General features: G+C 37.4%; 1 protein-coding gene across 10 annotated transcripts in view; it reads right to left on the reverse strand.

Annotated features, from left to right (window-relative positions):
- Dmtn (transmembrane and coiled-coil domain 2 protein Dmtn) overlaps positions 1–13,817 on the reverse strand; it is a 303,501-nt gene that overhangs the window by 32,365 nt on the left and 257,319 nt on the right. For 7 of the 10 annotated variants that reach the window (XM_083115574.1, XM_083115575.1, XM_083115573.1 and 4 more), the window contains 2 exons: positions 9,032–9,076; positions 3,045–3,089 (listed from right to left, as the gene is read on the reverse strand). The exons of 1 other annotated variant lie outside the window; for it this stretch is intronic. In XM_083115574.1, the coding sequence (XP_082971700.1) occupies positions 3,045–3,089; positions 9,032–9,076 (90 nt within the window). The remainder of the gene's footprint in view (positions 1–3,044; positions 3,090–9,031; positions 9,077–13,817) is intronic. 2 more of the 10 variants (XM_083115582.1, XM_083115577.1) reach the window with 1 other exon arrangement.

Here is a 13,817-nt window from a genome sequence, read left to right on the forward strand (position 1 = left end):
CACATACAGCCACTAAGCTACTAAAATTAAAACCGTACTCATATAACACAGGTTAGTGCTCGTTTTGCAATATTTATATAAATGTCTGTATATGTCCATAAAAATAAGCGGGCATTACAGGCCGCAAATGTCGGCATCTCCGTCAGCGCCGCCCGCCACGCTTCTCCCGATCTCTCGGCTGCAGATCGAAATGGACGCACGGTAGCATATCGATTTTCATGACTGAACCACCACAATTCACAATCAGGGTTGTGATGATTTTTTGATTATGAAATCCCTTACATTTCCAGGTTTTCCAGTCAAAAAATGAAATTTTTCCAAACATGATTAACAACATGATTTTTGCTTTTGAACCTTGTGTTTTTTAATTAAATATATAATCCATTAATTATGAATATTCACTTTCACAACTTTTTTTTAGCAAATTTCATTCTACACACACAAGAACATGTGAAAATTCGAAGAGTAAAATGTAAAATTACAATTGGCATAAAATGTATTGGGTGCTACAATCACGTGCATCTAGCCTTCAGGCTAACGTAACAGATGTACATTATTTCACCATGACAGATCTCCAGAATATAAAAACAGAAAAAGTTCATAAACCATACACAATTTTTTATTTTCTGGAGGATTTATAGTGTCGTAGAAAATGCTGCTTTTTTGCTTACATTTATAAGTACACAACATCTGGAGAAACTTTTGTTGCATACAGGAATTTTATAGGAAATGCCAACAAGACTAAGATCTATAAAATAATAGACAATAACCTCATCTTCACCAACCTTTCCGATAATTATGATCGTTGTCAATGTACTTCAGTTATCAATTCGAGATCTGGACTGTAAGTTCTACTTTTATAATACTAGATATTAGAAAGAATATCAAAGTGAAAATTTATTACAGATTATCGAAGGAATATTAAATTTGCACAAGACTGAGAATCATAAGAATGAAAGAAACTAGTTTCTAAATTGAATTTTTTTTGGGAGTGGGATCACAAGAACTGAATCCAGAAGTGGAAATGAAGCGAGTGTTCATTTTGCAACATTTTCTCTTGCAGACTCCAAAATGCATGTAAATTCCAGACGATCTGCAAAATTCCCCGATTTTTCCCCCGACAAGCCAAATTACCTGACATTTCCGTTTTCCAGATGCATAGCAACCCTGACAATTAGCTGTTAATTTAGGTCCTATCTTACGATTTATAAAAATCCTGGTCCAGTTACAGTGTTCCAAGTATCGGGACTGGAGGGAATTGGTAATTAGTTTTGGTTCAAAGTGGTGCTGGCTCTGTCCTAGTACACTTTCATTTTGTCTCCTTAGTCTAAGATGAAGATGAAGAACATCCACACTTATGCTACGACTCAAACTCGGAGCCTTCAGAGGTAAGACTGAGTATTCTTTTGGAGGAAGTGTTTCATAAATGATAGCAGTGCATTTATATACACATAATGTGGATCTAGGTGTTTGTGCACAGATTTCTTAATTTTTATAATTTTAGATGGATTTAATACACATGTAATACCACCCTAAATTTTGAATAGAGATAATCAATCACATTGAAACTGTCTTGATTTTTTCCAATTATATCTTTGGCACCTTTCAAATACGTGATCATTGGGTTTGAGGGCACCGCTGGTATCTTTCTCAACTCTCTCTCTCAGCGTACCCTTACAAGACCATGGCAATGATATATCCACAACCCCTCAACACTTCTTCCAATAATGTTTTCCCCACAAAGATGCAATTTTTTGGCAGATTTGGTGCTAAATTCACTCTTACACCCTCAGATGAAAAATCCTGGATGAAACCCTTGTACTTTTGGAATTCCTGCTTCAGAAGTATTTCCGTGAAATTCTGGCACAATATTAGAATAATCAGGAACTAAACTTGATTTCTAATTATGATGCTACTATCATAGATTCTCTAGTTCTTCATATTTAAAGATACAACTCTACAATAATGAATACAAACAAAGAAAAAACACATCTGCGTAGATATCTAATTTTTACCCACACAAATCAACTTACGACTTACACTTATCTACATAAAAATAGCACATTAAAGTACACATGTAAATCATTCAGAAAGCACATTAAGTTCTAACTAAAGACAAACAGGAATAGAGGTGCGAGATGAATAGGAAGGAGTCAATACATTTGCAAATATATTCCTAAAGTACAGTGTGCAATAAATTAAACACTAACTATGCTGCACAATGAGACATATATGAAGTAAATGCCAACATTACTAACAGAGCTAGCTCAAACTACTCTTGTACGGGATGCTACGTTACAATACACCAAGATGCTTCAGACTTAACTACCTAAATTGCACTATTCATAGCATGAAAGCTGTCCTTTGAATACACGTAAAGGCAGATGGGTTATGAGCTTTCTCGTTCAAAACATCGGAACACATGTTACTACAGTCATGAGAAAATTGTCATTGTTATGGGCTTATTGAAAAACATATGCTGAAATTCCTACAACTCATACAATACCCTGAAAAAAAACAACCTAGCAACATGTATTGCCACCTCTTGATTTTTCACTATTGTCAGTTTAGGTCCACCTTATGTTCAGGCAGGCTAATTGGGAATGGACCTACAGTCTAAAGTGCGGGTTCGAATGACTGCAAAGTACAGTCACCACGGATAAAGCCTGGAACCTCATGATTACAAGCAAATAGTGTTAGAACTATGTCATTGGGGAGGCCATTTTTTTTTTACTCTTATCTCACTTGTACACCAAAAAAAGAAATACAGTGAAATCTTGATTTTAAGTTTTACAGGACACACAGCTAAAAAAAAAAAAAAAAAGAAACTTTATATGTAGGAAAATGTAAAATCGACGAAAATTTTATAATATTTTGTTCTGTGGGACCATCAGATTGAATGCAGGAAAATGTAAAATCCAGGAACGTATTAACTTATAGGAATTTTAGTATGTGTTTTAATGATTCTATAACAATGACAATTTTTCTCCTGACTGTACAAAAAGTATGTACAACAGCGCATACAGTAAAGCAGCAGCACTTACTCTGCTGCTCCGTGTAGACCACCCTTAATATTTTCCACTACACCACTGAAAAATATAAGGCATATCTGAAAAATCTATGTTGTAAACATGAAAAAATACATGTCAAAAATGTTATGTTCTTTCATATAAAATACAACATACAAAAAATGAAAAAAAAATTCTCATTATGGATTTAAAAAAAACAACAATGAAAAAGTGATAAAATTAGGTTCAGCTGGTATTTTTATAGCATTTTTACTTTAGACAAAATTAGTTACAGAATAATACAGGATGTTCATAAAGTCCTGGTACCATTACAAAAACATAGCTCTGAAACTACATGCAATAGAACAATGATGTTGATTGCAAAATGACTGGTTTCAACATTGGTCCAAGGATGTTCGAGGTCTTCTGGATAGGAATTTCCCTGACAGGTGGATAGGCTATGATAGACCTACTCCTTGGCCACCACACTCTCCTGATATCGCACCCTTGGATTTCTTCTTCTGGGAGTATGTCAAAGATTGTGTTTACCACACTCCTTTCCAGATGTTGCTACTCTTCGAAGAAGAATAACAGAGAGTACCCTAACTGTTACTGGTGATATGCTGGGGCATGTATGGGCAGAAGTGGATTATCACCTTGATGTTCTTAGAGCAACTAGAGAGGTGCACATTGAGGTGTATGGCATATAAATGTGGAGAGTTGTAGCTCTTTTTGCAATCAACAGCATTGTTCTATTGCATGTAGTTTCTGAGCTGTTTTTTTTGTAATGGTACCAGGACTTTATGAACACCCTGTACATTTTGGGATGGGTTCCTGAACATTTGGCTACTCTCAGTAAAGATATTTCTTGACAAATCTGCTCATTCTGAGAATTTGGAAGAAAGAAAAACAACAAAAAAACTGTTTCCACTGTTACTTCCAGTGTATTCTGTATAGTTTACTTTTCCTTGTATCCAGATACCTGTGACAAAAACAAAGCTTAATTCGAAACTATTACATACATCTAGAAAGTAGGGATGGGCCGATATGAAATTTTGGCCGATACCGATAAAGTACAGATATAAAATTTACCGATACTGATAACCGATATTCTACTGATCCGATATAAAATCAGAAATGGTCCTTGAAGAACCTGAAAGGTTCATTGACCTCCTTAATAAATGTGTATTTCAAGGTTACTGCAGTGCAAAATAAATTTCATATTTAGACATTTACTTTTTTACAAAGTAGGGCATGGATATTATCCATTGCAGAATTTTGCACTAAATTATCAGATATTTATCGATATATCGGATCGGTAAAATTACCAATTATTTTACCGATAAACCGATATGCCTATATCGGCCGATACCGATAGAGTACCGATTAATCGGTCCCATTCCTACTAGAAAGCAACGAAAGCTAACTACATGAATGCTCTAGAAAGAACTATAAACAGATGCATTTTTATCATAAATTTGAATATCACTGAGTTTTCAAAATGAGAGGAGGAAGTGTAAAAAAAAAAAAGTCTTTGTTGAAACAGGTCAAGGCCCATAAGAACCTTAAGAAGTGTCTGCATCCATATTCCAACTAACACAAACTATGTTTTACTAATAACCCACATTCTATTTGATCCTAAACTAAAGTTCTAGTAGAAAACTACCCAACATTTGAATTGTTATATCCCAATCTATCCATACACATGCAATAGAAATTAACTTTTCTTTGTAACGTTTTGTTGCTTTTCTCTACTTTTGGCTGTTGTGCAACGCTATTTGGACATTATCTATTTCTATCTCAATGATGTCACTGGACTTGTAGAAAAATCGCAGGTCTAGCATAGGTTCGATCCCCACCACTGGCAAAAAGAAACTGTTCACCTGAAGACAAGAGAATGGGTACTCTCTCAAAACAGTGTGTGAGAATAAATATAATTTAAAGCACTAGACAATGGAAAACATCCAACATTGCATACAGATCCGTCGTCAGTAACATTCAGAGAATTAATAATTTTGGGTAATTGTGATAATGAGAATGAGAGATGATTAGACAAATTTTGAAAGGAACTCCCCGCACCCAGGACTCAAAACCAGGAACTTCCGTGGCCAGATCGAAAGTACACCACTTAATCTGAGCCACTGAAATAGAAATGAAAATGTGAACATGGACCGAATAAGTAATTCAGCATTAGCTACTACGTGGGTGCTGTAGCTAACAGTTGCTGTGACACTTACGTGGCTTCATTTACAAATAGCTTTGCTTCTATTTTGTGCATATGCGTGTGTTGTGGAAAGCAATTATTAGTTTCAAAGACTTTAATAAGGCTTTTCAGTATTATCGTTGCAGAGACCTGCATCCATTATGAATAGATATAGTGTATAGCATTTCAGTCATTTTAAATCCATTTAATACCTTCCATGTAAATTGTAATGACAAGAGTAAATGATTGAAAGGGAAGAACATAATTGGATCATTCCATGGCACTTATTGTCTCTATAAAATATAGCAGAGTGGCAATAAATATCAGACATCTACTGTATTATTTCGGTTATATACTGTACTTTAAGGTTATTGACAAAAGTCACATGTGTATGTTAAAATGTTGAACGAATAAATTAATATATCAACCACAAAATGTTATGTCCTTTACATAAGAAAGAATTGATTTTATGGATGACCTCTACACAGAATATCATGTGGCTTCTCTGGAATTTAAAGACAGGGCCTGAATTGCTAACCACTATACCATGAAGTCTGCCATTGACAGGTTTCCTTTCACACTACTAGACAACAGTAGACGTTTTGCATGAAGAGTAGCTCTCGCATATAAGGCATGTAAATGGACAAATTTTAATCGTAATTCCTGGCTGTGTGGTTTTTACGCACACAGCTGGAAAATGGAAAGTATGTGTGTAAAAGTTTGAATGTTTGTAAATGCTCTGGCCTAGGTTGCCTTTTTCCCAGTAACTGGGGAAGCCAACGGTTGATTTCCCTCAACGGCTTTCCCGTTTGAAAGGTAACAATAGGGTTGGGGTGGGCCGTTTGTCGGAGGTATAAATACCAGGTTCCGACTTGTTACGCTCTCTCAGTGACTCAGACTGACAGTTGCCGACTCTCTCAGATACTCCGATACAAGGCCCGATGGATTGAGGCAGTTTTTTTACTGAGCCAGATGGATGCATAGGGATGCACAGACAGCGAGCACCATTATGTATAGGGACCTCTGCACGATAAATTGCAGGAACGGGTTAGCGCTATGCTAAATAGTGCGCTCATAGAGTGAAGTTCTGATAAGTGCATTTCTCTGTGATGCGGCAAAAGATGATCTGGGGAGGTTGTTAATGGAATGTAACGAAAAGATGTATATACAGCGAAGGGTAGATATATATAAAGGTGTACATAAAGAGATTTTCCGCGAGACATTATTGATCGTAACAGCCCGCAATATCAAAAACAACTGTTGAAGGGAAGTACTTGACCTTTTACATGTATATATTGTAGATGAGTGGTATATTTTTACATTATACTGAATTCTCTGACATTTAATTAATCATGTTGTCTTTCAGACTGATATGTTTGAAAAGAGAAAAAGCCTAAATGTTTACAGCATGCTATCAAGAGATAATATTTCAATGGTGAGAAAAGGTAGGAATATGTTTTACCTCAGACCTCTTACTTCTTTAGCACGACATACTAACTGCCAGGCTTAGGACCATAGCATGGTGATATACTTAGGCTTTTAATGATATTTTGGGTGATTTTGTAAAGCAAAGCTCTGATCTTGTGATAATGAGCTTTCTAGTCATACTTTTAATAATTGTTTTGTGGGTTTGCATACGTTGAAGTTATAATTTTTAAAAAATCTATAGATGTGTTACATCTGTTTCTTCCTCATGCCTATTTTCAGAGCATTTCTGTTAATTCTGGTAGCCTCCAACATCATTCATTCTGGAAAGTGGGTACTTTTTAGATGCTTCCGTTTGTACAGCTAATGGCAAATGTAATTGTATGTAAATCGTCCATCATATTCATTTGTTCCCTTTTCCGCAGCATGGGGTTTGAGATTGTAACAAGCAAAAATAAGTAATAGCAATGGAGAATTTACCTACATGCATTATGCAAAAACCCACTGGATACATGCAGTATAAATTGGGATCCGAACCACTATGTAACGTACCTCTACTGGGGATTCACCCAGGAGAGCACATTGTATAAGCTGCTAGGTATTTGTTCATTCACTAGGGTTTTATACTGGGTTAATTTTTATAATGTGTTTGATACTCTCAAGGTTAAATTATAAAGCTCAGTTATCTAAAATTGTTGGAGTGCGAGACTTGTTTCAAATTGACCTTCATTTACTTCTCCTTGCAAGCGAGACAAAATTGTTAGCCAAGCTGTTTCCGTGGATGAGCACGCTGCATGGTTGACTTTCAATCTTGCCGTCAAAGTTCCTGGGGGCCTCCCCAATTGCACAGTGGTAACGTCGTTGCCCTGTAATCAAGGAGTCCCTGGCTTGATATCTGGTGGTTTGGATCCCACTTTAAACTGTAGCTCCAGTCCCAATTAACCTTTCTGTGCATAAAGTAGACTTCAAACAAAAATCAATCATCAATCAAACAACCAACCGAAGTTCCTGGATTTTCTTCCCAGCCTGAGCATGGTGTTTTTGTGAGCGTGCCTTCATCAATATCATATTAATACTCATTCTCATTGTTGTAATTAGCCAAAAGTAGCAGAACAGTAAGACTACATAATAAAACAAAAATGCCCAACGTGGCACTAATATGTCAAATGTCGGTATTTTTTTTTTTTTAAATCTGGTGACAACTCACCACACCATTTTAAAGAAAACCTGTGCCAGTCTGGCAAAAATGAAATTGACCAGATCACTGGCTTCGTCTCAAGATTTGCGATTTCAGCACCCAAACGAAGGTATATTCTGGCAAAGCACCATCACAGAATGTGAACAAGGCAGCCACTGAAGAGATCCACCACGAGGACAGATGCATCTATTTAGAAGTTTGAAGGCTTGTCCGAGTGGGAGGGAACAAGGAGCATATTGTGTGCATATTTACCTACATGCATTATGCAAAAACCCACTGGATTCATGCATTATAAACTGGGATCCGAACCACTATGTAATGTACCTCTCCTGGGGTTTGGACCCAGGACAGCTTGACTGCATGGAACAGCATTGCCACTATACCATTCAGAGAGGCTGTGCTTTGACTAGCACAAAAGTTGCAATGTTTACTTCATTTTTAACGGATGCATTTGTAATGTGAATTTATGAAAACATGTCAAAAAAATGTATGTACTGGATAAGCACAAATGCTAGACACGAATACAGTTTATGTGAAAATTGAAATCTACTTTTGTATGTATTGAAGAAATCAGGTTTCAATAATTATATCGAGTACATAAAAATATAATGTTTCTGACATGTGCATTCACAAATTCATGGTAGAAACACACAAGTAACGACTGTAGTCAACATTGCAACATTTGTGTTTGTTGCAAGGCATTCACTGTATGTGTTACGAATATTTTTTAACAATGTTAATATCACATCCTGGAAACACAATGCTGGCTGCAATCTAGTGCATCCTATGTATTTTACAAGTCTCTCATACACAGGAGCCCAAAGGTTAAAAAAGGTTCCACTCCCAGGCACAAACAAGTTATTGGGGATTATCATCTCACCCAACTTGTAATGTAGGAAGAGATTGTGCTCAATCAATCAAGAGTTCAGCTGCTACAATCCCAAAATAAAGTTCAAGTGTAGAAAACAACACCACACCGAGCCGCTTTGGCCGCAGGTGCAGGAAGCCCACAGAACAGTGAATGGTGGAAGAGACCACTTAAATTATCAGAACAAACTCCCAAAACAGAAACATGGAAAATATAAGAACGTATTACACATTTATAAATACTAAATTGCATTTAGCGATGTGCAGTTTCTTATGGCATTACGTGTAATGCAAGTGATAAGTGCCTACAAATTTTTCAAAATTGCTTACCCTGAAAAACCTGTGATGCCATCCCGAATGTTACCACCTACATTCCTGAAATCAGAAATTCCAATGACAGCACACTCTTTACCAACCTCCAATGTTAATTGCGCTACACAATATTTCTTAACTTAAAACACGTAGATCTTTTGGTACCGACAAGTTTCCGTAATTAATAACTTTTAAATACAGATGGAGCTCTGTTTTTTATAACCAGAAATGTTTTCTTTGTTACTTTTTGGTGTGAATTAATGAGGAACATAAAGCTCTGATTCTGAAGAAATGCCAGATTAATATTATTAAAATAGTTGCAAATAAAAGTGAATACAATCTTGATATTCAGGAATAGAAGCAATTTTCTTTGTACAAAATAAACTGAATGTATTGAACACTATGTTCCTGGCTTGCAGACACAGCGATTAGCTAAGGGAGGTCTTATATTAATCTTAACCCAAGAGATGGCGGTAGAAATTGAAATTGGTGTGCACCCCAAGTAACCACAACCGTTGGGACAATGTTAGTTTTTATGTGGAAACTGTTCTTTTTATGTTGGTTAGCAAATTCATGTTGGGCCAACAGTGGTTGCCAATGTTCACCCAACCATGAAAAAGTGAGTCAAAATCAGTTTTAAAAACTACTTTCTCATGTTAAGAAAACTTTCAAGAGTATGCTGTACATTCTAGGGTGTAAAATAAATTACATGTAACAGTGTTTCTTTTTGAATATTTCAGTCACAGCACATACTGGAAATATAATATATTTTAATGAAAGTAGAAGCTATTTTTAACATTTCAGTATCTCACCAGTCCCTTGTCAGCCACCAAGGATGAAAGATGTGCTGGGAAATGCTTATTGTTTCTCTCTTTAACTGTAGTAGAACAAGAACATTCTTACCGGTACTATTGTGAAGGTGCTTAACCAATGTTATGTGCAGACTAAATTTCATGAAAGATGGAAAATTAAGTAAACTCTAGAAGGTTTTTGTGCTACCACTTGAAGGTATGGTGCCTTGAAAACAATGATACCATGTGACTGAGAAGTGCTGTGTATGAGGTGTGGCTAGAAAAAAACCAGACTGTTGCTACAAAATCTTCTATTGGTTATTTTGTTCAATATGTACAATATCTCCTTCAAAGTACTCCCCTGCACTATCTATACACCGCTCCATACAAACCTTTCATTGCTGGAAATCATTTTCCGAAACCATGTTCACGACCTCCGTCGCTTTTGTTTTCACACATTCTACGGTCTTAAATCTGGTTCCTTTCAGTGCTGATTTGACCTTTGGGAATAAAAAAAATGTCGCACGGAATGAGATCCAGCGAATAGGGTGGATGTTCTAACACTGGGATCCCATACTTTGCCAATAAAGCCTTGACTGACAATGCCGCGTGGGCAAGAGTGATGAAGAATCCATGACTTGCTTTTCCACAAATCAGGTCGTTGTCATGTTACTCGCCCACGAAGGGTCGTCATGAAATAATGTTGGTTGACAGTTTGACCTTCGGGTAGCCAATTCGAATCAATTCACCGACATTTGCAATGTTTGATTCAGTCTGTGACGTGCAAGATCGTCCAGGACGCTAGTCTTTAATGATCACTTCTCGTCCACCTTTAAACCTTTGAAACCACTCAAACACTTGAGTGAATGATAAACACTCATCTCCGTACGCTTCCTTCAACAAATCATAAGTTTCTGTGGTGCATATTCCGAGTTTCATAAGAAACTTCAGATTGATACGCTGTTCCACTTTCACACTTAATTTTTTTTCCACTGAGCCCAGATGTACGGTTCACTTTGTTCACAAGCTACAGAGGACCTGAGCACCGTGCACCCTGGGCAATCACACAGTCGATAGGCAAGATATCACGTTATACACTCGTGAACTGCTTTACCTTGATGCGCTTGCCGTTTGTCGACAGCAACATCAATCCAGTTTTTTTTCTAGCTACACCTCGTATTTGATTTATTTTCATAAATAACTTGAATTATTATTTACATTTGGCCTCTCAATAAATTATGTATATATCAGAAAACAGAACTTATCCATTCTTTAGTTTTCAGTACATTGGGCCAACCTAGTAAATCCACACGTTGGGCCAACCTAGTAAATCCACACGTTGGGCCAACCTAGTAAATCCACACGTTGGGCCAACCTAGTAAAACCACATGTTGGGCCAACGTTTGAACTACGACCAAAATTGCCAATGGTATGTTCTTATATATCAGTATATTGGCCCAAACACTTTTGGTTACTTGGGACATGGATCTCTTCTTAGGCAAACTACTGACCATTGGGATTCTACAGGGAGAACAATCCTTTGCGCAACCCCAAGATCGGGTTCTGGGCATTTGTATTTCAAAATAACCTGGCAACTTACAGAATGCCATCCACCAAATGCAGCATGATCTTTTGTGCAATATTTTGTTGCTTTTACTGCATTCAGTCTGTGCTGGTGATTCCAAATGAAGTGCTTTCGCTATGGCTGAAGTGAAAGTCACAAAGTGCTTTAATTTATTACAGGAGTCAAATGAAAACCTTAAAAGTCGAATAAAAATTCTTTGAGACACTGTATACAGCTCAGAATTTACATGAGGTATCAACTGTTATTTACAAAACAACCTCAAGGCTGCAACACTAATGAAGTGAGCTTCAAAATTACATTTTTGTTATTTTAAAGATGGTGCCTCTTCTACACGCTTGCAACAGTGAAGAGGAGAGATTTCTTGCCTTCTGCCAGCCTGAAGCTTACAGAAATTTCTCGGCAAATGAAAATTTAATATCTCTGTGCATGTTTACCACAGCAGCACGTTTACATATGGAGGAGAAAGTTCGACATGAGTCACTGCACATGGACCCCAAAGACTTATTCTTCTTAAGGTATACAGGCGCTAACTTGAAAATACGTAGATGTAGATCAGCAATAGGCAAGTTATTTTACATTAATTTTCTATCTCTTGGGTTACTCGTAACTGTGAGGATGAATGATGAATGGGAGATGGAACAAATACAATGATGCACCTTAACCGGGTTTGAATCAGACTTCTGACTTTACAGCATTTTATGCTGACTTCTCTGCTAAGCAGGCTGGCTGGTGGAAAATTCCAGAACGAATATCCACTTCCAGGTGAAAAAATTTAAATCGCTCTACAGTGTATCACATTATAGTAACATAAACCAGAAACACCACGTCCACACAAAGGATGGCAAGTAACTTAGAAGCTATCAACTGGGTATGGATCAAGAAGGTCAATATTTGCACCATCTCCTTTAATGCAAGCTAGTTTTAAAGTAAATTTTATTAACTTACATGCTTAGTTGACCTTATCTCTTTTGCCCTGTTTCTTGCCTGACTGTGTGGGCAAGTGCCTACTGCTGGCCTTGTGATAGCTGGCAGTTGCATGGGAAATCATCCTCCCTGCATAACAGAGTACTGTGTGCCCATTTCATACCCTAACCTGTCAAAACATCCTGTAGCTGAAATAGTTATATTTGCACTTACAGAGACCAGCTTACATCTTGGAGAGACAGGGGTTAAAATCTAAGATGTAAGTTTTAATTTAGACCTTCAGGAAAACAAAGCAGATGCTCACAGCAATTAATTTTGCTAATGTGAAGATGTTTCGCATGTAATACAATGTGCTCTAAGTAAACTTTGAGATTCAAGTGACACAGGCCCTTGCAATTGAGTGAGTGAGTTTGTGTTTTAAGTCCGCTCAATGCACAGTAATGAGCTGCAGTGGTCTAGTCGGTAAGGGGTCTGACTGTCTCGCGGGAGACCTAGGTTCGATTTGCAGGGTGGGTGGGTGATCTGTCGGAATTTTTTCAGTCTTGCCCTGCGTAAAGTAGCTGTGGGCAACCCTGGGCAGTAAAGGCAGCTGAGATCAAAAATGTGTAGGGCCCCCCACATCCCTTAAATGTGCCTTCATGGCACAGTGCTACATGTATGGGGAACTTTAGCTTACCTATGCACTGTAAGGCTAATCAGGATTGGACCTACAGTTTAAACTAGGATCCGAACCACAATGTGCCTCCACAAACATTACCACTACGCCATCGGGAAGAATGGGTCCTTGTAAAAACCAAATAACTGTGCATGTGCGACCAACAGACCAAGATGATATGATGCATTATGTTGAGAAAATGGCTCAATCCAAGTAGCATGCATGTGACAAACGGCATGTGCAGTTCTTGTGTCATTCCAGTTTGAAAGGTTGCACTTTATTTCTCATGGTTATGTTTCCAAGTGACAAGTCACCTGCTGCTTGTCTCTTCAGTTAAAGCTCCTCCGAAGACTGAAAGTTCCAAGCATGGTTTGAAAACAAAAACTCCGAAGAATCATAACTCAAGGCTCGACTGTACTTTTGGCAGCCGAGTGGGCGAATCTTTAAAAATTTTCCTGTCCATTCGAAAAACCTCTTGGATATTTCAAAATATGAAAAATTACATACGCTTAGAATTGCTTCTAGAGCATTGACGTGAATGTTCGTGTAGTTTGCTTTCACTGTTGTCTAGATATCAAAAGTTTCACGATTACGTAAGTCTATCAAAGGTCCATAAAGCTGATGCAAATTCTATTTAATAATTGTAACAATAAACAAATATTTACATGTCTTAGTGTGCTAAGCTAAAGTCCCTGTACATATAGCACCGTGCCATCTGGCCATTTTGGCGGTGATGTGATCAGCATCATGCTCTGGCCACCTTTACCCTCCAGTACCTACTGATTTGAGGCTGGGTGAACCTCAGAGGGGTCAAGGCCAAAGTTTTCCAACCTTACATCACTCACCCCA

This window comes from Lepisma saccharinum, chromosome 30 (assembly GCF_977018435.1).
Source record: "Lepisma saccharinum chromosome 30, izLepSacc3.1, whole genome shotgun sequence".
Lineage (NCBI taxonomy): Eukaryota > Metazoa > Arthropoda > Insecta > Zygentoma > Lepismatidae > Lepisma > Lepisma saccharinum.